Source organism: Salvelinus namaycush, chromosome 30 (genome assembly GCF_016432855.1).
Source record: "Salvelinus namaycush isolate Seneca chromosome 30, SaNama_1.0, whole genome shotgun sequence".
In the NCBI taxonomy this organism is placed as follows: Eukaryota; Metazoa; Chordata; class Actinopteri; order Salmoniformes; family Salmonidae; genus Salvelinus; species Salvelinus namaycush.
The window spans coordinates 14424362-14451676 of NC_052336.1; the positions used below are offsets into that span (position 1 = coordinate 14424362).

At 43.2% G+C, this 27315-nt stretch overlaps 1 protein-coding gene across 1 annotated transcript; it reads right to left on the reverse strand.

Annotated features, from left to right (window-relative positions):
* Positions 1–375: 375 nt before the first annotated feature.
* Positions 376–26494, reverse strand: LOC120024812 (early endosome antigen 1-like). Its single transcript, XM_038969140.1, has 18 exons — positions 26009–26494; positions 24873–24953; positions 14388–14474; positions 13246–13413; positions 12944–13036; positions 12699–12812; positions 12011–12163; positions 8058–8183; positions 7429–7557; positions 7212–7306; positions 7015–7120; positions 6820–6903; positions 6423–6529; positions 5887–6324; positions 2825–2956; positions 1856–2467; positions 1505–1736; positions 376–1162 (listed from the first exon to the last, which is right to left on the reverse strand). Exons 1-18 carry the CDS (start codon positions 26072–26074, stop codon positions 1019–1021), a joined length of 2967 nt encoding a protein of 988 aa, XP_038825068.1. The 5' UTR covers positions 26075–26494; the 3' UTR covers positions 376–1018.
* Between the last annotated feature and the right edge of the window lie 821 nt (positions 26495–27315).

Sequence of the window (27315 nt, forward strand, 5' to 3'; positions counted from 1 at the left end):
GAATTGGACTGGAGGTGATGGGAATGGATGTTTGGGAAGAGTTTTTAATGTTGTTGGCACTCCTTATCAGCATTAGTAAAAAAAGCTGAAAAATGGCATGTCAGTCTGCTGCCATCCCATCATACCCTGCCACTCCGTGAAGTAACATGAGCCAAATGCAAGCCAGATGTATTTCAGCCATTGGGCCCGATTCCATCAAGCTGCAATATTTCACTAGACCGTATATTAATCTTCTAAAGCGTGTCACAGATTTCTCCACTGATAACATCACAGGGTTTAAATGACGGCTGAGTCATAGCTCTCATCAAACCGTGGCGGGGTTAAGAAAACATTCTGCTGGAAAATGTCAGCAGACTGCTCCGTCTTAGACCGCAATTAACCGCTTCCACCTTTATTTTCAGAGCTCACAGAACTTAGGGGTATGATGATTTGTTCCCATTTCAAGAATATGATCAACCAAAATATGGTAAGAACAGATTTTTCTTTTCAATAAGAAACACTGTAGAAAAAGATCATACAAAAAATATTTTCTTTATATTTCTCACATGCATACGGTCAATACTTTGCAGTCTTTTGGAAATACAACCACCAAGTGAGTCAACAATACCAGACAATACTGTAGCAGCCTCATCACACAACTGATTTTTTACTCTCTGACAACATGGTGAGATAGCATACCTAATGCTCCCTGCAAGAGGCTAACACATCACCCAACGGGAGGCCTAAGGTTCTGTGGCAGCTCTTATAAACTGGACAGGATGCTGACTGGGTGACAACTCAGTGAATCACTGATGGTGAACCAAGACCCACACAATTCACCTCCCTGGATAGACAAGACAGGGACACCCACTGTGCCTTCACAACCACCCGATGCCCATGACCCTTTCCATCTCCTCAGGCAGGCCTCTCGTCTTTGAATTGCCAATCCACTTCCTTCCATAGGCCCTGATGCAGGGCACAGAGACTGTTGTCTCAGAGGTCAGGGGTCACCTGAGTTTCTTTGCTGCGGCCCCCCGGATTAGTCTTCCTCTGAGGAAAGCTGGGCTACGTCGTCATGAACCTCCCTGTAGGCGCCCAGCGGGCCCCCTTCCACAACATAGCTCCCAGTGCTGAACCTCAGCCCCTCAGACAGCTTCTGGGCTGCCAGCTTGGCCTGCAACTCCTGAGGGAAACACACAATACAGGAAAGATGCTGACATTGATAGGGTAATTAACCTGAAAAATGAGCAAGTGCTTAGCAGTAAGCATGAGGCTGCTATACTATACCATGAATGGAAGTAGCATAGGGAGTGTTCATCATCAGATGAGCACAGTGTTTTTGTGGTGATAATGGAATAGGTAGGTAGACGTTGCCTCAACACCTATAACACATTTAATTCCCTCATGTAATCTGATCGTACATCTGATCAGGCGTAACTGTTACCTTGAGCAGTGAGCATTTTGGTGTTGTTGGACAGACCTTAATGTTCCTCTGTTGTGTCAGACAGACCCAGGGGCCACTCACCTGGTGTTTCCTGGTCTGCTCGAGTAGCAGGTCAGCTGACTGCTCCAGGGTCAGCAGCTGGGCAGGGCTGTAGTGGAGCAGTGGGAGCCTGGCCGCAGTGATGTCGTCAATGTGCTTCCTGTCTCGCTCCCTCCTGGCCTCAACGGAGAGCACTGGTGATGGTAATAAGCCTCCAGGGGATTGGCTGGGTGACAGAGACCCTGACGGGGAGCCATCTGTGTTGTGGGCAAACCTGCAAACATACAGGAAGAGTTAATATAAGAGTTAGTAGGTGAGAATACTAGCGCATCACCATAACTAAAGGCAGCATCACTGAACTATACAGTATTCTTATATACAACGTGGACTTACTGATTAGGCTTATACTTCTGTCTCCTCATAGCCGGATCCTTCTCAGTCCTCGCCAGGACTTCTATGTAGTGTGGTTTCTTCTGTGGCTGCCTTCCAAGGAAGGGGTTGCCAGTAGCAGATCTGTTGAATGTGTCTTTAGGGGATCCACTCGAGCCAGTTGAGTGGTCAGACAGAGTGACCCTCTGCAAGGCCTCTGCTAGGTCGCTCTCTTTTGTCCTGTCAGAGTCTAGAGAGGCCCCTGCATCACCACCAGCCTGGGCCATCTCCATGGTTTCAGCAGCAGATACTTTGGACACACTGTCTTCTTGCCGCGTGTCAACTGTTTTGCTCTTCTGAACATTAGGTGACAGAGGTGAGACGTCCAATTCTTGGACATTTCCAGGAGCTGTGTCCCCAGCTTGTCTCCTATGTTGGGAAGTTTCTGGTTTATTCTGGCTACCATGTTGTCTTTGTGTCAAAGTCTGCTGGTATTTAGACTGCAGCTCTGTCCTGACAGATGACAGCATATCTTGCTTCATCTCCTCTTCTTCATTTTGGGCAAGAGCAAGGCATAATCTCTCTGCAAAGTCTGAGATCTTCTTCCCTTTGTCTGGAAGGGTCTGTATGAACCTCCTGTTGATAACAACATATCAAATGAGTCTGTCAACAAGAAATAACAAATAACTAACTACTGCTTTCAGCTCAACTTTAAGAAAATGTAGTTGGCAGTGATAGTAAAACAAAGGAATGTCAGGTTCAGTGTAAAACGCATTTCCCTAGTTGAAGTAACATCAGCTAGCCTAGATTGAGGTGGATAGCATATACACACATGCACCAAAACTGTCACCACTGTCTAGCCAACAGCTGGAAGTTTCTAGAAGAATGTAATGTTGTTGTAGCAGCGAATTAATAATTTGAGTTAGCTTCTGTCAGATGAATGATATGAAGTGACTTACTTGTTAGATAATTTACATTGATGAAGTTACTTACTTGTTAGATAATAATTTATCTTGGCGTGACAGTAATTCATCAAGTTCTTCTTTGCTCTTGGTTTTGAGATCCCCCACTTGCCCCTGGCGTTCTGATGGAGCTGCCCACGATGACGAGAACATTGTTAACGTTAGCTAGCTAGTAGCTAACGTTACTAGTAAAAAACCCGCCCAAATAAATTGACCGAATGGCTCAAATTACCCTATAAAAACATGACTTTGTTAGTCCATTAGCGTTACACTTAACGGGATTATGTTGTTCAATAAAATATACTTCCATCTTCAGCTGTCTTAGATTGAACTTGTATTTTGGTAGCTACGTAGCCGGCGCGCTTTCATTGTAAACGGAAGTAGTACGGAAGTACGTTCTCTTCAATATTCTTCTTCTTTTACTTTAGGATTTGGTTGGCGGATCGCATCCAACTTTTAGGTGCATACACCGCCACCTACTGTACTGGTGTGTGAGGCCATTCACGGCCTACCTACATTTAGCCAGGTAGGAAAGTTGAGAACAAGTTCTCATTTACAACTGCGACCTGGCCAAGAATAAAGCAAAGCAGTTCGACACATACAACAACACAGAGTTACACATGGAATAAACAAAACATACAGTCAACAATACAGCTGAAGAAAATATATATACAGTGTGTGCAAATGAGGTAAGAAAAGGGAGGTAAGGCAATAAACAGGCCATGGTGGCGAAGTAATTACAATATACCAATTAGACTCTAGAGTGATTGATGTGCAAAAGATGAATGTGCAAGTAGAGATACAGGGGTGCAAAGGAGCAAGATAAATAAATAAATAAATGCAGTATGGGGATGAGGTAGTTGGATGGGCTATGTACAGGTGCAGTGATCTGTGAGCTGCTCACAGTTGGTGCTTAAAGCTAGTGAGGGAGGTGAGAGTCTCCAGCTTCAGTGATTTTTGCAATTCATTCCAGTCATTGGCAGCAGAGAACTGGAAGGAAAGGCGGCCAAAGGGGGAATTGGCTTTGGGGGTGAACAGTGAAATATACCTTCTGGAGCGCATGCTACGGGTGGGTGCTGCTATGGTGACCAGTGAGCTGAGATAAGGCGAGGCCTTACCTATCAGAGACTTGTAGATGACCTGAAGCCAGTGGGTTTGGCGACGAGTATGAAGCGAGCCAACGAGAGCGTACAGGTCGCAGTGGTGGGTAGTATATGGGGCTTTGGTGACAAAACGGATGGCACTGTGAACTACTGCATCCAATTTGCTGAGTAGAGTGTTGGCGGCTATTTTGTAAATTGAAGCTCGTCTGGAGGTTAGTTAACAGCGTCCAATGATCATACCATAGAAGTTTGTTACATTTTAGGAATCTATAGTAAGTTACTCCTCCACACAAGCCTTCGTTTGAGTGTTTGAATATTCTATTGGAGCTAGTAGTATGGCATAAACTACATGTTATTTACCTACATTCATGTATTTGCTTACCTTGCAGTAAAATACTTTGAAAGCTGCTTCATATCATATGGCATGTACATAGAGATGAAACGCAGATAATTGATCAGATGGCGCCACCCAGCGTTGAGAAGTAAAGATTACACTGATGCGACCAATGACTTTATAAAACTTGGATTGCTGATGCTTGGCACTCCCCAATAGGAGCATTCCTCCATTTATTTTACCAGGTAAATTGACTGAGAACACATTCACAGCAACAACCTGGGGAATAGTTACAGGGGGATGAATGAGCCAATTGTAAACTGGAGATGATTAGGTGACCAGATTGGGAATTTAGCCAGGGGTAACACCCCTACTCTTACAATAAGTGCCATGGGATCTTTAATGACCACAGAGAGTCAGGACACCCATTTAACATCCCAGCCAAAAGATTGCACTCTACACAGGGAAATGTCCCCAATCATTGGGATATTTAGAAAGGGTGCCTCCTACTGGCCCTCCAACACCACTTCCAGCAGCATCTGGTCTTTCATCTTGAGACCAAGCAGGATCAACCCTGCTAAGTTTCAGAAGCAAGCCAGCAGTGGGATGGAGGGTGGTATACAGCTGCTGCATAGGAATGCTTGGAATTCTAGGACAAAATTACATGTATTTAAGAATTTAATTGTAGTGGGTAATCTAAAAATCTGAGTAATCTAAAAATATATATACTTTAAGGAAATGTTTTATATTTTAACGTTTTATGTTTAGCTCACATAATATAATTTAAAAGTATGCATTACAGTGTCGCTAATAGAATAATTATGGCAAAAACAAATGTAGACATTAATAATTGCATTTCTATAGGTTCCAAAACGATTATTTTAAATGGTGGGGGAGTGCCAAGATTGAGTCATGGTGACTTCAACACAGTGCCCCCTATAGTCATCTAGTGTATATATAAACCATTGTATGCTACATATAACCTCCTTGAATGCTTCACAAAATGAACAATCAGCCACTGGACAGTGAACATTTTCATGAGTGATTATAAAAACACCACAATGGTACAATGGCACATTTTCAAAACATACACTGATTTCATTAGTATACACTGGATGTGTATCCTTCAAGAAAGGCACATCATGCTTATCATAACTTCTCATATACACAGTCCTGGCAGTGTAGACAAATTACTTATACCAGTGGCTCAGGGATGGCAATCAGTAGAAATACAGTTCTTCATTTTGTCAGATATAGTTAAATATTATCCAATAGATAAAAAACAACCGATTATCATCACCGTTGTGGAGTATCAGTGATTAAGCTGTTAATAAAGGCACAAAGTATATATATTTTACATATTTTGTACATAATTTGACTAATATTAAAATAATATTGCATCTCATTTATACAGTGCAAACTAAAAATGTCAGAAAAAGATACAGTATAAATATAAACCTTCATACATGATAGTCAATTCAGACTTCCATAAACCATACAAGAACATTCACTGTAAACAAAACCAAACATAATTCTTCAAAAGGATACTTTCAAGTATTATTTATAGAACAGTAGACTATTTACACAATATGCAACATTGTCCCTTATACAGTATACTGAATAGCCTTCATAAAAAGTATTTCTTCATGTGATTACTCAATGTTAATCTTTGCTGTTATCTCTATAAGTTTCATGAAAGGTGTGTTGATTTTGGATGGGCTTGATCTTGCTCGAGAACAGGATGGGGCTGAAATGTCCGCCTCTGGACTTGAGGCTGTATCTGTGATTTGAACTGAGGCAGACTCTTCTGTACTGGACTGATCAGGGCTTAGAGGGCCAGACGAAGACAGCGTTGGACTGGTTAGTGTTCCAAAGGATCTTGAGGAGTTGGTTGACAGATACCTGCTGTACTCAGGAGGAGAGTACCTCAGTAAACTAGACTCCAGTCTGCTGGGTGGCGGCGGACCTGATCTGAATGTCCTAGACTGTCCTAGGTATTCTGTAGAAGAGGGATGGATTGGGGTTTGTCTGGGTTGGTAATGTGCTGCTGGAGGTTGGACATTAGTTTCAACCTCATACCCCTGTATTTCAGGTCTGTGGAAGTAAAATGAGAAAACAGAATGAGAAACTTAAAAGAGAAACCCAACTAGAGGAAATGAAGCCACATGTATAGTAGAACCAGTGGTTCATACCTGGGGAGGAGATCACAGCCCACTCCTATCTCTCTGGTTTGCACAACTTCCCTTGGCACACTCTGTACAGACATAAAATACTTCAGCTTGTCTTCTAACTCATTATTCTAGGAAGAAGAAAAGAGGAAGGAACAAAGTCAGATCCATGCAAATGAGGTGGATGTGATGTAATCCAATCCAAGTGGACCAGACAGAGACAGATGACGTCACAAAAGGTGCAACACTGAATTTAGAGGTAGAGTAATGTCAAAGCACAACACACAGATTGACAATCTGAAACGTAGGAGAACGCTGGACATGAATGCACCCATAAAGTTAAAGTTTTGAAAACCACACCATACATTCATAATGGTTCAAGAAGTGGACAGTACATAGTGTGGTGGCAGTCCAGTCTCACCTCACACTCCACAATAGCAATTCTGTCCAGAAGCTCTGAGATGAACATGTCCTTCTGTGCCAATTTAGCTCGTAATGATTCAACCTTTACATTTTCCAGATGAAAAAAAGAAACAAATGTTGCATATCAGTATAACATTTATATGTCAGTGTACTCATGTTTCCATTGAGAGAGAGAATTTTCTTAGTCATTCACCTCCTCTATCATGCCTTTGACCTTCCTCTGCTGACAGAACACCATGTCATTCAGGTGTTTGATTCTCTCACGGAGCTCCCCTGCCTCCTCTTCCAACTTTTGAGAACTGTAATAATGAATTATAGTGTTATCACTTCAGTATATAATTACAATGGGATGGAACATATAAAATGCCATTTTTGTTTTGGCATTTGTACCTCTTTGCTACAGTTGCATCTGTTTTGTATGTCACCTCCATCGAGCGTAGACGCTGTTCACATTCCTGCAGTTTTTTCTGAAGATGGCCCCTTTCCTGCAAAAAAGACTATTATAGTATTCTTGCCCAAAGGACTTGACATATTACACCTACAGTAAATACTATAGATATAAAGATAATGTTGCATGCATTATTGCATGCGTTATTCTGGGTCTTACCTGTCCCATACAGTCCAGCAGGCGCTCCACCTCACTGATCCTCTGGTCCCTTTCAGCAATCTTGGCCTCCGCAATCTTAGCATTCTTCTCTGCCTCCTCTAATCGCCTAATATACTCGTCAATTTGGGCCTAGTTGAAATATATTGATGGTAAACAAAATATATTAAAAGCTTTAAGGCAGAGAACATACAATTTAATCTAGGCTCATTATCATATCAACACTTGGAAGTTAGACTACTCTACATTTAACAGTACCATAGTGAGTTACTTCTACCACTAGAGGGAGACTCATACCACTTGTATGAGCAGAGTGAAACTGGAACCTTTTATACTGTTTACATCACAGGAAGTTGGTGGCACTTTCATTGGAGAGAACATGGTAATGGTGGGAGCCGAATCAATGGAATGGTATCAAACACATGGTTTCCCTTCCATTTGCTCCATTCCGGACATTATTATGAGCTGTTCTTCCCTCAGCAGCCTCCTGTGGTCTACATATACACTTTTCATTAACATGTAGGATGGTGAAAACATCACCGGCCTTGCTTTTCACATGATTAATCAATCACCGCCCTTTCTCTTCAGGCAGGGGCTTGGTGAAGTGATATCAGAAGGAGACTCAGCAGTACCTGTAGCTTCTCTATCTCCTCTCTGTGTTTCCTCTGCTCCTCCTGAAGTCTCTCCTCATACTGTCTCTGTAGCCTCGCTGTCACCTCCTGCACTGCATGGCTGTTGGCCTCCTGAGACGATTCCACCTGGACAACACAAGCACACATCAGTCAATTTCATACAACAATGTGACGATTCAAAGACTTGCTAAAGATAATGTAGAAATGTCTATTGATTCTGTATTTTTCTAGTGAGTCCGGCATGAATGTTAATAGTTAGAATCTGGAGGACTGGTTCTTTGAGCTTGAACTGTCTGTCAATAACCTGTTATTCATCATCACATAGAATTGAAGTTGAGTGTTCAGCGGTCAGAGCAGACAAACCAGGTCAGAGAAGGCAATCAGTCAAAGGATCGGGGGAGTCACATCGAACGTTGAATGAAATAACCAGAGCGTGAAGTGTGTGAAATCAAGCAGAGCATTCTGAGACTGAAGTAGAGGGAAATTAATTGAACAGAGTAAGCCAGAGAGATATCAATCATATTGCAAGCAAAACATTTTAGCAGCCTCCCTCTTGACAGTGGAGAGAACATTTTTATGTTTTAGAGTTAATTTCATGCAATTCTACGCATTTTGCAATGGAGCGTACAGAAAATGTTGCAGTTTTAAAGCAAGTTTACTGCAATTCTTCACATTTTGTCAGGACGGGGATTTTGTAATTTTACAACTAATTTCATGCAATTCTACTAATTTTTCCACAGAGTAGAGAGAAATATTTGCAGGTTTTAATGATACTTGAGTGAGACTGACTAATGAAATCAATGGGGCCCCCGGCCAGTAATTCAAACATGATTACAATATGCCATTTGTTCTTAACTGACTTGCCTAGTTAAATAACATCTAGTACACGGACGTCACGCGACTCTTGGCGGCAGTAAGAACGCCATCAGCATTCAACATAGCCTAGATATAGGTGTTTATTAATTCTAAACAAAATAACTTTTGGGAGTTTTCATACGCTTACAATTATGTTTTGATTCTTACTTGAACAGACGCTAAGATTATATTTAGTTTTGATCTTTGCAAAATAACTATTTTGGATGCAGCAGTTGTTAGCTGGAATGATATATGCTGTAGCAAAAGCTAGCCAAAGATATAGCCAAAAAGTGTTTTAAGTATAATGCAGTTGATATGCGATGATGACACAAACATTACATTAAGCAGTGCATTCATACGAGCCTTACAATCCAATTATAATCCAAAAGTAGTGTGAAATGCACTCATTAGCAACCTGTAAATATAGGCTTTTTTTGTTGGCTCCCTCTTGTTCTGCCACCAATTTGCACCCATCGTCCTCGTGCAGCAATGTTTGCCAACACAGAAAAGGGTCTATAGCTCCGCATTGACATGATTGGTTGGCGGAAGGTCCTGTATAAACACAAACTCACTTCCATGACAACTTCCTTCACAACAGCGCTGCTCTGAGAAGCAAGAAGTGTGAATGCACTGACTGCTGCAGATGCCTAATCACCCAAAATGCTGCATGTTCAATGCAGACGGCCATGCAACTTTGTCATGGATTTAACACATCCTCTGGACTTTACATCAAAAGAAAGAGAAGAACGATAACTTTAAAATTATGAATTTAATAGTTAGATGCGCTGAAATGAAAGCAACTTTTGAAAATGAACACTCGGATTATGGTGATATGTCTGATATCGCAAATTGATATGTCTGATATCGCAAATTGTTGATTTTTAATCCGAGGCTATTGACACACTTGTTGAATTATGCAACAGAACGTGACAACAACAGTCATTAATTAGGCAGTCTAGACAGCACAGGTAACTGCAGGTAGGCCTAGACAGAGCAAGTGTTTGGTGGTTGCAGCCCCGTTCCACCAATTTATGCAAGGGAATAATCAACAAGGGGCGATGTGTTCTATGGAAAATAATCAAAGAAGTGGAAGGTGTGTTCCACCACTCTAGGATATTCCAGAGTTGCATTATTTTCCAGAGAATGCATAGAGACCCAAATTGATTATCCCTTTTATACCATGGCTATTGCCGCTAGAAATGTGTTCAACATCCACTGTAGCTAGCACGTTTACTAGATAGCTACAGTAGTTGCCTTGGTAATCAAACAAAACAGAGTTGTTAGTTTAGCCACAGATATAACAATGAGATAAGTTATTCAAATCTTTGGTTTAGCTAACCAAACCATCACAACCAGCTCAAACATAGAACATGTAAGAATGAACTATAGCCATTGAATTTTACCACGCTGATATACCATGCTTTATAGGAAAATAATACACGATCTAGAATGCCGTTCAAGTCAATCAGAAACGATTATTCAACAATGCCACTTCTCAAGTGTTTTCAATTGTATTGTAGATAAATATGCTCCCTTTAAAAACGGATAATTAAAAATAGGTCTTGCCCTTGGTTCAGTCCAGAACTATCTGAAGTCATACACAACATAGATGCTGCCTGGGCCAAAGCTAGATTCACAGACTCGGGCACAGACTGCCAGTCTTTCAGGGGGATTGAGAAATCTGTGTGTAAAATTTATGGGCAGGTGGGACGCTCCCACCTGGCCAACATCCGGTGGAATTGCAGAGCGCCAAATTCAAAATACAGAAATAGTCAAATTAAACATTCATAAAAATACAAGTGTTATACATCGGCTTAAATATGAACTTCTTGTTAATCCAGCTGCTGTGTCAGATTTCAAAAAGGCTTCACGGTGAAAGCATACCATGCGATTATCTGAGGACAGCGCCCCGCTTACAAAAGCATACAAACATTTTCAAGCCAAGTAGAGGAGTCACGAAAGTCAGAAATAGCGATAAAATTAATTACATCCCTTTGATGATCTTCATATGGTTGCAGTCAAAAGAGTCCCTGTTACACAATAAATGTTAGTTTTGTTCGATAAAGTCCCTCTTTATGTCCCAAAAACTCAGTTTTGTTGGCGCGTTTTGTTCAGTAATCCACTGGCTCAAAGGCGGTCACGACATGCAGACGAATACATCCTAATAGTACCGGTAAAGTTCGTCGAAACATGTCAAACGATGTTTATAATTATTCCTCAGGTTGTCTATTGTCTAAATAATCGATAATATTTAAACCGAACAATAGCATATTCAATAAAAAGGAAAAACAACAAATGGCGCGCAAACCAGCTCTGCTTCATTTTGCATGCCACTTACAATATGGCCTCATTCTTCCTCATTTTTCAGAATACAAGACTCAAACAATGTCTAAAGACTGTTGACATCTAGTGGAAGCCATAGGAACTGCAATCTGGGTCCTCACCATTTAGATACTGTATAGGAATTCAATAGAAAAGTACCCACATCAAAAATATCCCACTTCCTGGATGGATTTTACTCAGGTTTTTGCCTGCCATATCAGTTCTGTTATACTCACAGACATTATTTTAACAGTCATCAAAAAGAAAGGAGGACCAAGGCACTCTTCATATAATTAATTAAAATGCCTTTATTAGCATGGCATGTTCAATAGAAACAAAGTTTTAAAACTACAGTCAAACCAGGGACTGTAGTGACACCTCTTGCACTGAGATGCAGTGCCTTAGACCGCTGCGCCACTCGGGAGCCAAATAGTGTGTTCCCTGACTGGGAATCGAACAACGGCCGCGGCGGTGAGAGCATCGAATCCTAACCACTAGACTAGACCATCCATCTAATTGATTTTAAAAAATTCAGAAAGTTTTGAGTATCTTCATCCATTGTCCAACTTTTGCATTTATTGGAATTGTTTTTCTAACCTTTTAACAATTGTGATGACCGTTGCTACTTCATGGAACTCGTTCAGGGTGAGATTATAAATCCTGTGATCACTAATGAGTAGAGTAAACTGTGCCCCATAAACAAAAAGCAAACACTTACCAGGCCTGTGCCATCCACTGTGTGGTGCTGGTGTGCTGTGTTTACAGTAGTACTCTACCTTCAGTTTGAGTGTGCAGTTCTCAGCCTGGGCAAGTTCCAGCTGCCTCTCCCTCTCCTTCAGCCTCTCCTCGGCCTGCTGAAAGGAGCTTCTCAGACTCTTCATCTCATCCTGGGAGTCCACACGATTGTGACAGCTCTCTAGTAGAGATTTCTACAAAAGAAGCTAGTTCTTTAATTCCTCAAACCAACCCTGGACATTATTGCATGCAGCAATCATGAGCAGAAAGATTGACTCATACACTGAAACTAGGATTAACAGCTTAGAGCTACTTTATAAAACAAACATGTATAATGAACCAGACAGGATATCCTTCACTCTCCACAGATCAGTAGAAGAAAGAAGTATAGTGCTGCACATCTCTGTTTGAGAGGATTAAGACTTTCCATGGGGGGGTTATGAAAAGGTTCAATCAATGTTGTTTCCACATAATTTCAACCCCAAAATTCTATGTGATGACGTTGAATCAAAGTGGAAAACTGATTGGATTTGCAAAAAGCCATCAACTTAAGGTAATTTCATTCTTTTTTTTGCCAACTTTTAACTTAAATCCAATGACATTTTTGGTTGATTTCACATTTAATTCACAAATGTAAATCAAAACTAGACATTGAACTGACGTCTGTGCCCAGTGGGATGGCCGTGACGAGACAGTGACAGGCCTGTTTGACCATCGTTGATCCTGTACCTGGAGGTCAATGTTGGCAGATATAAGGGAGCTGTTCATCTGGTCGAAGCTGTCCATGGCTGCAGTCCGAACCCTCACCTCTTTCTCCAGAGTCTTTCTCTGGGAGTTGGCAGTCTGGAGAGACACATAGCACACCCAATTCTCAGATTTTGTATCCATTTTGTGTTTATAAGAAATTGAAAGAGAAAGGATTTCCAGCTGTTAGCTGTCTTATTAGTCATGTGTGCCTTCGTGTATTGTCTTACCCTGATGTCTTGTGATAGTTTCTGCATCGACTGTTGCATTCCTCCAACCTGGCCGTACATCCGCTCTCTGACCTTCTCCAGGGAATCTCTCACCTGTGCAGCACAGAGATAACACACGATTGAAGTAATCCATCCTTATTGCTTAATTAGCAAATCCATAATGTTGTCCATGTTACATAATCCTGGTGTTAGCTCTTGGATACCCTGCAGGCCTGTCAGGTGTACTGTACCGTAGGCCTCTGCACTGTTTACACTCCTAAACTTGGATCAGCCTCATCGTTATCTTCTCCATCTCCACTCACCTCCCTGATGTACCTCATCTCATCCCTTAGGTGATTGACAGACCACTCGCACGCCATCACTTCCTGCTGTCTGTCCGAGCCTGTCCTCTGCAACACACCGTATACCTTGGGCCCGTGCTGCCGCTGCAGCGACGTCTCTAGCTCCCCATTGGTCGCTGCTCTGAGCTGCTGAGGGAGACAGGATCAACCCGGTCAGGTTTCTATCTAGGCACATTTTCTACCAGCCTGTAGATGTGTGTGTGTATGTGTCCGCCTCTATGTGAGTGTTTGTGCGTTTGCATACTTGCGCATGCCCAGGTATTTCGAGCATTGCTGCTGAGCACTTGAATCTGGAGGTTGGGAAGCAGGGATGGAAATAGGGTGCAGTGAGGGTGTCATGTTTCTGCAACCCAGTACATGAGCTCCCGCTGTCTCCCTGCTATTGTTCCTCTCCAACAGGGCTCTCAAGGAGCACAGGTGCACACTGACACAGGTCCTTTGTAGCTCAGCAGTATCAGGAAGTGGCTCTAGTACCTTTATGTTATCTTACAGTAACATACAGTATGAGAGGAATCCACTGAGTGACACAGATACAGAATCTTATCAAAGTCTCACAATAAATAAGTCTTACTGTGTGAAGAAGCAATATGTTTCCATTGTTATGATCAGACAGGCAGCCAGCCTGCATTTAAGTCTGTTATCTACCCTACATTATTCAACGATAGAGGAGCCAAAACAATGGCCTGTCCTACTATGCCACAGACTCCAGTATAAACCATAGAAGGTGAATCTGTTTGCCTTTGACGATAAATCCAGGACACTCAAATTAGTATGATAGACCAGGTTGTGCACACAGGTCCATGTGACCTCTGTTTCAACCAGAGGCAGAGGGTTGTACCCAATACTACATATCGACATAATCAATGCTTGGAATGATCTGAGGATAGGTTATATCAAGGATAGTACAAAAGGTTCTAAATGTTCTTGTTTATATACAGTGCATAGCTTGCATATTTGTGTTTCACATGCCAATAGCAGAGTTGACCACAAATTCAGGAAGTTACTTCTCATTTTCTCACCATAACATTCTGTAACTTTCCCTTTCAAAAGCCTCTATGTGGAAAACCATGGTAGCTTTTTATGTTGTGTTTGTGGTAGTTTACCTGTACAGGTGACTCACTGCCAGCTGGCCTCTCTCTCTGGATGAGTCTGTTCTTCTTCCATGTTCCATTGACAACCTTCTCCTCTTGCTGAGAAGACAAACAGAAACAAATGAACTGTGTGCTCACAATATCTGGAGATATTTCACAACCCTGTAACCTGATTATTACTGAATGCTTGGAATTCCTGTTTTTTTAAAGCCACATATTTAGTTTGCAAATTATGTGCTTCAATGTACACAACGCATTCCCCTCTTTCAGATAATGATATGGGCCAAGGGTACAGTTTAAATGCATGGATCATGTACCTGTTCTCATCAAACTGTTGATGACAGATTACCATCTTTGTTGAACATAGTCTACTGTAGTTTTGATCACTGGGAATAGTCATTATACTCTTTTCTAGACCACATCTTAGTCATAACCCATACATTTTTTTTAAATACGGGTTTGGACTACTGCAATGCTTTGTGGGGAAAGAGCTAGGAGAAGCCTAGTTTCTGAACCTGTGAAAAAAGGGGCCTAGCCCTAAGAAGAAGCACTTAATGACAGACTTCATGTAATGACTTTCGTCGGTGGAAGGAGAGGAGGACCAATGCGCAGCGTGGTACGTATCCATATTTATTTGAATACTTTTTCAATTTGAACAAAACAATAAACAGACGAAAACCAACGAAGCTACAGTCCCGAACTCGTGAACACAGACAAACCAGGAATACACGAACAGGAACAATCACCCACAAAACCCAACACAAAACAGGCTACCTAAATATGGTTCCCAATCAGAGACAATGACTAACACCTGCCTCTGATTGAGAACCATATCAGGCCAAACACAGCAATAGAAAAACATAGATAAACAAACATAGACTGCCCACCCCAACTCACGCCCTGACCATACTAAATAAAGACAAAAACAAAGGAAATAAAGGTCAGAACGTGACAGTACACCCCCCCCCCCCCCCCCCCCCCCCCCCCAGGTGCAAAACCTGAACCTATAGGGGAGACCCCACTGGATTGAGGGGCGCCTCTGGACTGAGGGGCAGCTCCGGACTGAGGGGCAGCCCCGGACTGAGGGGCAGCTCCGGACTGAGGGGCAGCTCCGGACTGAGGGTCAGCTCCGGACTGAGGGGCAACTCCGGACTGAGGGGCAACTCCGGACTGATGGGCAGCTCCTGACTGGCGGGCGGCTCTGGCAGCTCTTGACTGGCGGGCGGCTCTGGCAGCTCCTGACTGGCGGGCGGCTCTGGCAGCTCCTGACTGGCGGGCGGCTCTGGCAGCTCCTGACTGGCGGGCGGCTCTGGCAGCTCCTGACTGGCGGGCAGCTCTGGCAGCTCCTGACTGACGGGCGGCTCTAGCGGCTCAGGACAGGTGGGCAGCTCAGACGGCGCTGGACAGACGGCAGCTCAGACGGCGCTGGGCAGACGGGCAGCTCAGATGGCGCTGGGCAGACGGGCAGCTCAGACGGCGCTGGGCAGACGGGCAGCTCAGATGGCGCTGGGCAGACAGGCAGCTCAGATGGCGCTGGGCAGACGGGCAGCTCAGATGGCGCTGGGCAGACGGGCAGCTCAGGCGGCGCTGGGCAGACGGGCAGCTCAGGCGGCGCTGGGCAGACGGGAGACCCTGGCGGCGCTGGACAGATGGAAGACTCAGGTGGCGCTGGACAGACGGGAGCACCTGTAGTGAGGAGACAGAGAGACAGCCTGGTGCGGGGAGCTGCCACCGGAGGGCTGGTGCGTGGAGGTGGCACCGGATAGACCGGACCATGGAGGCACACTGTAGGTCTTGAGCACCGAACCTGCCCAACCCTACCTGGCTGAATGCTCCCCGTAGCCAAGCCAGTGCGGCAAGGTGGAATAGGCCGCACTGGGCTGTGCTGGCGAACCGGGGACACCATGCGTAGGGCCGGTGCCATGTACCCCGGCCCGAGGAGATGCACTGGAGACCAGATGCGTTGAGCCGGCTTCATGGCACCTGGCTCGATGCCCACTCTAGCCCGGCCGATACGAGGTGCTGCTACGTCCCGCACCCGAGCCACCCCATGAATGAGGCCCACCCGGACCCTCCCCTTTAGATTAGGTTTTTGCGGCCGGAGTCCGCACCTTTGTGGGGGGGGTACTGTCACGCCCTGACCTGAGTATTCTTTGTTTTCTTTAAATATTTTGGTTAGGTCAGGGTGTGACGAGGGTGGTTTGTGTGTTTTTGTCTCGTCTAGGGTGTTTGTCAATTAGAGGCAGGTGTTCAATTAGAGGCAGGTGTTTATCGTTGTCTCTGATTGGGAACCATATTTAGGCAGCCATGTTCTTTGGGTATTTTGTGGGTGATTGTTTCCTGTGTCAGTGTTTGTGCTACACGGGACTGTTTCGGTTTGTTCACGTTTATTGTTTTTGTATTTGTGTTCATGTTCAGTTTTTCCCTATTAAAACATGGACACCTACTACGCTGCGTATTGGTCCGATCCTTGCTACACCTCTTCAGAGGAAGAAGAGGAAGACAGCCGTTACACTTCAACAACACAGGGGATGGTAATTGATATACAGTACCAATCAAAAGTTTGGACAAGCCTACTCTTTCAAAGCTTTTTCTTTATTTTACTTTCTTCTACGTTGTAAAATAATAGTGAAGACATCAAAACTATGAAATAATACATATGGAATCATGTAGTAACCAAAAAAGTGTTTTAATAAATATAATATATTTGAGATTTGAGATTTTTCAAAGTAGCCACCCTTTGCCTTGATGACAGCTTTGCACACTCTTGGCATTCTCTCAACCAGCTTCATGAGGATTGCTTTTCCAACAGTCTTGAAGGAGTTGCCACATATACTGAGAACTTGTTGGCTGCTTTTCCTTCACTCTGTGGCCCAACTCATCCCAAACCATCTCAATTGGGTTGAGGTCGGGTAATTGTGGAGGCCAGGTCATCTGATGCAGCACTCCATCACTCTCCTTCTTGGTCAAATAGCCCTTACACAGCCTGGAGGTATGTTTTGGGCCATTGTCCTCTTGAAAAACAAATGATAGTCCAACTAAGCTCAAACCAGATGGGATGGTGTATCACTGCAGAATGCTGTGGTAGCCATGCTGGTTAAGTGTGCCTTGAATTCTAAATAAATCACAGACAGTGTTACCAGCAAAGCACCCCCACACCATCACACCTCCTCCTCCATGCTTCATGGTGGGAACCACACATGCGGAGATCATCCAATCACCTACTCTGCGTCTCACAAAGAAACGGTGGTTGGAACCAAAAATCTCAAATTTGGACTCAGACCAAAGAACAGATTTACACCGGTCTAATGTCCATTGCTCATGTTTCTTGGCCCAAGGAAGTCACTTCTTCTTATTGGTGTCCTTTAGTAGTGGTTTATTTGCAGCAATTTGACCATGAAGGCCTGATTCACACAGTCTCATCTGAACAGTTGATGTTGAGATGTGTCTGTTTCTTGAACTCTGTGAAGCATTTATTTGGGATGCAATCTGAGGTTCAGTTAACTCTAATGAACTTATCCTCTGCAGCAGAGGTAACTCTGGGTCTTCCATTCCTTTGGCAGTCCTCATGAGAGCCAGTTTCATCATAGCGCTTGATTGTTTTTGCGACTGCACTTAAAGAAACCTTCAAAGTTCTTGAAATGTTCCGGATTGACTGACCTTCATGTCTTAAAGTAATGATGAACTTTCGTTTCTCTTTGCTTATTTGATCTGTTTTTGCCATAATATGGACTTGGTCTTTTTTTCAAATAGGGCTATCTTCTGTATACCACCCCTACCTTGTCACAACACAACTTATTGGCTCAAACGCATTAAGAAGGAAAGAAATTCCACAAATGACCTTTTAAGAAGGCACACCCGTTATTTGAAATGCAGGTGACTACCTCATGAAGCTGGTTGAGAGAATGCTAAGAGTGTGCAAAGCTGTCACCAAGGCAAAGGGTGGCTACTTGGAAGAATCTCAAATATAAAATATATTTTGATATGTTTAACACTTTTTTGGTTACTACATGATTCCATATGTGTTATTTCATAGTTTTGATGTCTTCACTATTATTCTACAATGTAGAAAATAGTACAAATAAAGAAAAACCCTGGAATAAGTAGGTGTGTCCAAACTTTTTACTGGTACTGTATATTTTGGAAAACAACTAAAAAGCTCTTGTTTCTTAGAAGAGAAAAGAGAAGCTTCCCTACTAAACAAATATTAGCTCAGAGGAATTTCAGCCAAGACCTCTGCTCTGCAGCCCATCCAGCCAGAGAGAGAAGGCGTCCTTCGCCCATCCAGCAGAGATAAGAGATGGGGAATAATGACGCCACTGTTGTTTCATGGCCTCCTGAGCTGGACGTTGCTTCACATTTCCACACCAGATAATCCACAGAGAGAGAGCAGGCTGACATTATGAGGGGCTCCAAATAGGCAATGTGAATTCCAACAGATGGGAGAGAAGAATGGCCATCATTGTGCTTTATGGCCGGTACTGTACACACCCTCTGAAAGAACTTCATATGTCAGCCTCTATTGCGTTTGAAATATTACAATATAGGTGTTTCAGCATGTTTGCGGAGGGGGTGTTTTTTCCAAATTTTGTTCCAGTTTTTTCCTGGATTCTTTGAAGCTGAATTGTAACAGAAACTGATTTTTCTTCTATCCAGTCAGATAAGGGGCTGTGAAAACAGTTTTAATGTCCTGCCAAAGGAATGTGACCCTCACTGAACTGACAGTGTTATTTATTCATGGAAAAAACAGATGAGAGAGGCCTAGTCTGAAGAACTCAAAATCAAAAGCAATGGGCAGAATTCTACACTCTTCGGCTGTCCCCATAGGAATAACCCTTTTTGGTTCCAGGTAGAACTCTTGGGTTCCATGTCGAACCCTATGTGGAAAGGGTTTTACATGGAACCCAAAAGGGTTCTACCTGGAACCAAAAGGTTTCTACCTGGAACCAAAAAGGGTTCTTCAAAGGGTTCTCCTATTGAGACAGGAGGGGTGTTAAGAATATCCCAGTTTAGGTCACCTAACAGTACAAACTCTGAAGATAAATGGGGGGCAATTCATTCACATATGGTGTCCAGGGCACAGTTGGGGGCTGTCTATAACAAGTGGCAACAGTGAGAGACTTATTTCTGGAAGGGTGGATTTTTAAAAGTAGAAGCTCAAACTGTTTGGGCACAGACCTGGATACCATGACAGGACTCTGCAGGCTATCTCTGCAGTAGATTGCAACTCCACCCCCTTTGGCAGTTCTATCTTGGCAGAAAATGTTGTAGTTGGGATGGAAATGTCAGAATTTTTGGTGGCCTTCCTAAGCCAGGATTCAGACACGGCTAGGACATCAGGGTTGCCGGAGTGTGCTAAAGCAGTGAATAAAACAAACTTAGGGAGGAGGCTTCTGATGTTAAAACTTCTTAGGGATAGCCCCCTTTTTTTACATTTTCACCTAAAATGACATACCCAAATCTAACTGCCTGTAGCTCAGGCCCTAAAGCAAGGATATGCATATTCTTGGTACCATTTGAAAGGAAACACTTTGAAGTTTGTGGAAATGTGAATTGAATGTAGGAGAATATAACACAATAGATCTGGTAGATGAAAATACAAAGAAAAAAACAACAGTTTTTTTTGTTTTTTTCTACCACCATCTTTGAAATGCTACAGAAAGGTCCCACATCTAGCCACCACTCTGGTTGTAATTCCTCGGGTGTCCACAAGATGGCAGCAGTGTATGTGCAAAGTTGTAGAGGGATAACGAAGTATGAGCAAACTACATGACATTTAGTGTGAAGTCACACAGGTACATTTGGGCAAATCGTGAAGGAGACATTTACATTCACATTACATTTTACTGCAAGAATATCGTCAAATCTGTATACTTGGATTTAGCTTTTCCAGTATTAGTAGCCATATTATAAGTTCAACATTTGCAAAACACCCAGTTTTCATAACTTCATAACTCTCCATATTCTTATAATTTTTGTCCAAAATGAAAAGGCTGATGTCGCACAAGGTTAGCAGCTACATTTTGCGGCATATACGGGGCTCATTGGCCAGCTCATTGGCTATCTAGCAAGCTTTGTTTGACAAATCTAGCAAGCTTATTTGACAAAGTTACAGTCGATCAAGTGAAGACCGCCCGCGTCATCGGTGTACCATGAAGGCGTCGCTCTCTGACCAAATTTGGTGTCCTATAGGATATACTACACCCCTAATGATATAGTGAAGTCTGGTTACGTTCTAGGATCTCTGAGGAATAAATATGAACGTGATTTGACTGGTTGAAACAATGTTAGGGTTAGATTTTCACAGATTCCTTTGTAAATTGAACGAGTGGAAATACAAAATCGATCGTGCATGCTATATGGACCTTTTTAGGATATGAAAAAGGATTATCTAACAAAAATAAACTTCATGTTATCTCTGGGACCCTTTGGATGATAAATCAGAGCAAGATTTCAGAATGTAAGTACACATTTCACCTTCAGAGGTGAATGTATCAAACCTATCGCGGTGAAAAACGTGTTTTGTTGTTAGGAGCTCTCCTCAAACAATAGCATGGTATTTTTTTCTCAGTAATAGCTACTGTAAATTGGACAGTGCAGTTATATGAACAAGAATTTAAGCTTTCAGCCAATATAAGACACTTATATGTACCGACATTTGTTGTTTCTCTAAAATCTTTGATCGTGACACAAGGCGCTGCATAATTTACAACTGTCCCCGTTGACGGGACGCCTATCCCTAAATAACATGCATGAAACCAAGGCTTTTACGGTTACAGAAGTCAACAAATGATAGTGCCTGGGGGAATAGAAGTCACCAGAGGAACAGAGTAGGATAAGGGTATGGCTAAAGGCTATAAGAACTGGTAGTCTAGTGCGTTGGGGACAGCGAATAAAAAGGAGCAGATTTCTGGGCGTGGTAGAATAGATTCAAGGCATAATGTACAGAGGGTATGGTAGGATGTGAGTACAGTGGAGGTAAACCTAGGCGTTGAGTGACGATGAGAGAGGTTTCGTCTCTGGAGGCACCAGTTACGCCAGGTGAGGTCTCCACATGTGTGTGGGGTGGGACAAAAGAGATATCTAAGGCATTTTGAGCGGGACTAACAAACCAAGAATATGTGCACAATATGGGAGTGTTACCTATAGTTACCTATATTTTCAATTCCTCTGAAGATAACATCTACATACAGCGAGTTCAACCATGAAAGAATCCAGTGTCAAGGACAGCCCACAGACTTTTACGATAGTCGCTCTCCATGTTGGATGCTGACCTTTATTATCGGATGTACACTACCGTTCAAAAGTTTGGGGTCACTTAGAAGTGTCCTTGTTTTTTAAAGAAAAGCTCATTTTTTGTCCATTAAAATAACATCAAATTTATCAGAAATACAGTGTAGACATTGTTAATGTTGTAAATGACTACTGTAGCTGGAAACGGCTGATTTTTAATGGAATATCTGCATAGGCGTACAGAGGCCCATTATCAGCAACCATCACTCCTGTGTTCCAATGGCACGTTGTGTTAGCTAATCCAAGTTTATCATTTTAAAAGGCAAATTGATCATTAGAAAACCCTTTTGCAATTATGTTAGCACAGCTGAAAACTGTTGTGCTAATTAAGCAATTAAACTGTCCTTTAGACCAGTTGAGTATTTGGAGCATCAGCATTTGTGGGTTCAATTACAGGCTCAATGTCAACAGTGAAGAGGCGACTCCGGGATGCTGGCCTTCTAGACAGAGTTCCTCTGTCCAGTGTTCTTTTGCACGTTTTAATCTTTTCTTTTTATTGGCCAGTCTGAGATATGGCTTTTTCTTTGCAACTCTGCCTAGAAGGCCAGCATCCCGGAGTCGCCTCTTCACTGTTGACGTTGAGACTGGTGTTTTGCGGGTACTATTTCATGAAGCTGCCAGTTGAGGACTTGTGAGGCATCTGTTTCTCAAACTAGACACTATAATGTACTTGTCCTCTTGCTCAGTTGTGCACCGGGGCCTCCCACTCCTCTTTCCATTCTGGTTAGAGCCAGTTTGCGCTGTTCTGTGAAGGGGTAGTATACAGCATTGTACCGGATCTTCAGTTTCTTGGCAATTTCACGGATGGAATAGCCTTCATTTCTCAGAACAAGAACAGACTGACAAGTTTCAGAACAAAGTGCTTTGTTTCTGGCCATTTTGAGCCTGTAATCGAACCCACAAATGCTGATGCTCCAGATACTCATCTAGTCTAAAGAAGGACAGTTGAATTGCTTCTTCAGCTGTGCTAACATAATTGCAAAAGGGTTTTCTAATGATCAATTTGCCTTTTAAAATGATAAACTTGAATTAGCTAACACAATGTGCCATTGGAACACAGGAGTGATGGTTGCTGATAATGGGCCTATGTACGACTATGTAGATATTCCATTAAATATCAGCCTTTTCCAGCTGCAATAGTCATTTACAACATTAACTATGTCTACACTGTATTGCTGATCAATTTTATGTTATTTTAATGGACCAAAAATGTGATTTTCTTTCAAAAACAAGGACATTTCTAAATGACCCCAAACTTTTGAACGGTAGTGTAGGTCGTAGTGACGTCATCTGCTTACTGCTTCATTCACTCAAAGTACTGTACTGATGAATACTGAATTGGCATTATTGACTGAACCCCTGACAACAAGGGAAGAGTTATGTCAATTTCAGCTGCTTTCAACATGCCTGCTAAGTCAATAGATTAAGCGAAGCTAGAGGGGGGGGCACTTTGAACATCCTTCTCTCCTCCTTTCCCACTGTGCGTCCTTACATACTAATCATCTGTTTATGTTCTATCTGTAAAGGCCTCTGAAGTTAATGGGCTGGGATAATTATTAATGTAATGTGCAATATGTCCTGGCCGCTCCGGAGCGCTGCTCTCGTTAGCGCTGGTTGGCTCGTTAAGTGGGCCTAGCTTTAGCACAGACTGATACCACATTGCAGACTGGAGTGCACAGCTGGCCGTGGCAGAGTGGCACGGCCCCCATACGACTGGCACAGATGTGTTGTGTCATCAGCAGGGCCCTGAGTATTTCCAGACCACATAACTAGACCAGGAAAAACTCTGGGCCCTAATTAACTAGGGCCCAACGTTGTTCTCCTCTGTGCTGCTCTCTGTTCAACCCTGACCTAGCTGTCGTCTTTCATCAGTAGTAATGCTGTAAACATGCACAGCCTCCTGAAGGGAAACACCATCAGATTACACCATTAGTCACGCTGCTATCAGCTGAACTGTGATGGCAAAGGGGTGGGGCAGGTTACAGAAAACAGTGTACAAGGTACAAAGAACAGCATGGACCTATCTCTCTGCTTTCTGTCACTATCTCAGTCTCTGTGGAGGAGCGACCGAAACCATACTTCCCCTAACCTCAATGTGATTCCAAACAGCACACTGAGTGCTGTCAAACACTTAGATTACAAACTAGCTGATGTAACTTTGCCAGACCACAGCTTCTCAACACAAACAGAGCAAAATGGCAAACCACCTCTGGCAAACAACATGTCTGCCTTTATTATGGCGTAGGCTACCCATGTGTACTAAGTAGGTACCGTGTAATTAAAAAGAGTTCCGTGATTGTTTAGTGATTGTTTATTGGCTAAACATTTGTATAAGACGACCAATACAATTTTACAGTAAGATGTCATCATGTGTCGTGTACATTATATATGAAATATGGCATCTGAAAACAGACAACAGCATGCGGTTCTGTGTAATTCTGTCGTCAGCTAGGCTTGTGCATGCTGAAGAGAGTTCTACTGTAGATGAAAAGGGACACGCACCTCCTAACTTTGTGCAGAGTACTGTGAAAATCAGACACAGCTGTGTATGTATGTGTGTGTGGTGTACACACCCCTGTGTGAATCAATTGCATAACCAACAGCCCAGACAACATAGCAGCAGTAAATCTCAGTGGTTCCACCTTTCTCCGTCTCTGTATTGTGTAGACAGTCTATGGAATGTTTCTTAAACTGGATAAAAGCTGGTTCCTAGTTCACAAACATTCCCACCTGACTTGTGTGTTTTTGAGGGATAGAGAGGGCTGTGAATAAGAAAGAGAGTGAGGCAGAGCGCACTGACTACAGGTTGAGGAAGCAATGGTTAAGGGAGGGGAGAGAGGGAAAAGATAAGATCCAGGATCCATAGGGTGGTGAAGATGAAGACGTGTGAGGCTGACTGGGTGTGTGAGGCTGACTGGGTGTGTGGGGGTGACTGGGTGTGTGAGGCTGACTGGGTGTGTGGGGGTGACTGGGTGTGTGGCTGACTGGGTGTGTGAGGCTGACTGGGTGTTTGAGGCTGACTGGGTGTGTGAGGCTGACTGGCTGACTGGGTGTGTGAGGCTGACTGGGTGTGTGAGGCTGACTGGGTGTGTGAGGCTGACTGGCTGTGTGGCTGACTGGGTGTGTGAGGCTGACTGGGTGTGTGGGGGTGACTGGGTGTGTGAGGCTGACTGGCTGTGTGGCTGACTGGGTTTTGAGACTCACTGTGTCTGAGGTTGGTTTCTTGATCTCATTCTGTCCATTGTCTCCTGTATGAAGAGTTAGTCTGAGTCGCTGGATCCTCCTCTGGGGGAATCAAAAACAGACAGAAACACACACAGACATAAAAAGAAAATGTCAATGTCACTCAGTTCAAGCTCATGCACCAGTAATCAATGTCATAGTTGGATGAAAACTAAAATGTGTTGTGTTCCCCAGTGTCACTCTTTATGACATAAAAATGGATTGGTTCATATGTAATGTGATCTATCATGTGAGCACAACATTTGTGTTGTAATGAGCCTGACTGTTGTGTTACAATAAGCAGTGGAATGTTTCTGATGGGGTCCAAATACAACAGGTCACCATCAGTATTTATAATTATAGACTGTGACACCACAAACAAAAATTATGCAAATGTATCTGCAATGAGGTAACAGCATCAAAATGCCTTATACCACTTCAAGCTAGCACAGTCTTGTTTACAAGTACAACACATCCCTTTAGAACCAAGGTGCCCTAGGAGCTGATTAACATACTGTAGGTCATACATACTGTAAGTCAATGGGAACAATTAACTTTCTTAAAAGGTGTTAATTGCTAAAGCAATCTCTTGGTTGAGAGTGAAACATGACGCTGTAATCATCATAAGGATTAATCCAACTCCATGTTGGCTTTTATGTTACCTATAAATCCTTTGGTGTCACTTCATTAGCTGTGAGAATGGCTTTTATTGGCAGTTTAAAGACGCGGTCTGCTAGGCGCTCTGGGCTGATCAAATAAACATGACAGCCCTGCCTCCCAGATACTCGGTACTCATTACAAGCTCAAACAGATACACATATCCCTGAGCCACATGCAAAATTCCAACATACCGGCAACACTCAAAAAGTGAGAATGATTAGTTGTGATGTAGACATGCTACGAAAACTAGCCTTGAGCAGCCAGACGTGAGGAAAACAGATTGAGAGAGAGAAAAATGAACGGGGAGTGGGGGGAGCGGAGACAAAAGCTAACAAACTCCAGATAGTCTACAAACACACTGACTTACACAAACCAACACGCCATGCTACTCATCTGACAGGCGAATGAGTGATGATGGGTTCTATCCTGGGACAGAGTGGCCCCCTGGGGCTCCTTACCTCACTGGGCTGCTCTGAACTGTCCTCGGTGGTGGTGACCGATCCTGGTGAGCTGTAGCGTAGCATGTCTCCCCTGGCCTCTGTCCAATCCCCTGCTCTCTCTTTTCCTCTCTCCCTCCTTCTCTTCCTCTCACTCTCTTTCCAGACTACTGTACAAACTCACACAGCCCCCAGCTCCAGCCACTGGGAGAGAGACTAGAGAGTGAATGAACAAGACGGGAGGGGAAAGAAAGATCCACTCTGACAAGTTTCTCTCTTCAGTGTTATGTATAATTCATTTTCCAGTTGATGAACAAGGCCTGGTATTCCTGTTGAGTGCCAGTCAGTCAGTCAGGGGCTAGACTACAGCCCTGCTCCACACAATCCTTACTGCTCTACTACTGTATAGAACTATGACACTGTCCCAGCCAAGACTGTAGACAGCACCTGACTCCACCTGGCTGACTGCCTCTCTCTCTCTTTCCCCGAGCCTCCCATCAGACCTGTCGGGCCACATTTCACCCACTCTCTTGCTTTGCGCCTCCCACCTGGGTTGGGCTGTCACAGGGTGGGCCCTCACAATCATGGACAGGAAGAGCTCTATGGCACATTGGGGACGGGCCATCCATCAACAGAAGCCTCGTTTACACCTTGCCCCAACCTGTGGGTTTCGTGATCTGATCAATATGATCAAATCACTTTCTGATCAAGGTTTTTCGGGTCTACACATGGTTTTAAAATGTGGCTCTTATCCGTCCACTGTGTCCGCATTGTGACCAGATTTCCTGGGGTCTCCCTGTATGCAAATCACTCACAGTACTGTCATATATTTAATTTCAGAATATGCCATTCTGTTCTTCAGAAGAAAAAAAATGGCGTTTTAAAATGTTGTTGAAGACCTGCCCTTAACAAATGAATAATTAATGATCTTTATGATGGTGTTTTTTAAATGGATTTTACCACTTGAATTGTGGTGTTTTAGTGGTTTTTCGTTTGTACTTATTGTATGCAGTTATATGAAATTGTTTTATTTGAAATACATTTTCTTTCATATTCTATTGTTACCTAAGACCTTCATAAACACAACCAACGATTCTTTTTGCAATAGCATATACGAAATGTATTTATTAGACTGTTAGAATGTTCATGTCCAAAAGACTCATCACTTGCTCGAAGGGGGTCCCTCAAGGCCAGGCTTTTCTAGTGGTAAATGGTTTGACCATCCAGATCTGTTTACACTTGATTGATATCCAGATACAATGGGTCCCTCACTACCTCCAAAGGTGGTCAGAAAGATCTGATCGCAATCAGATCACAATGCGTTCTTT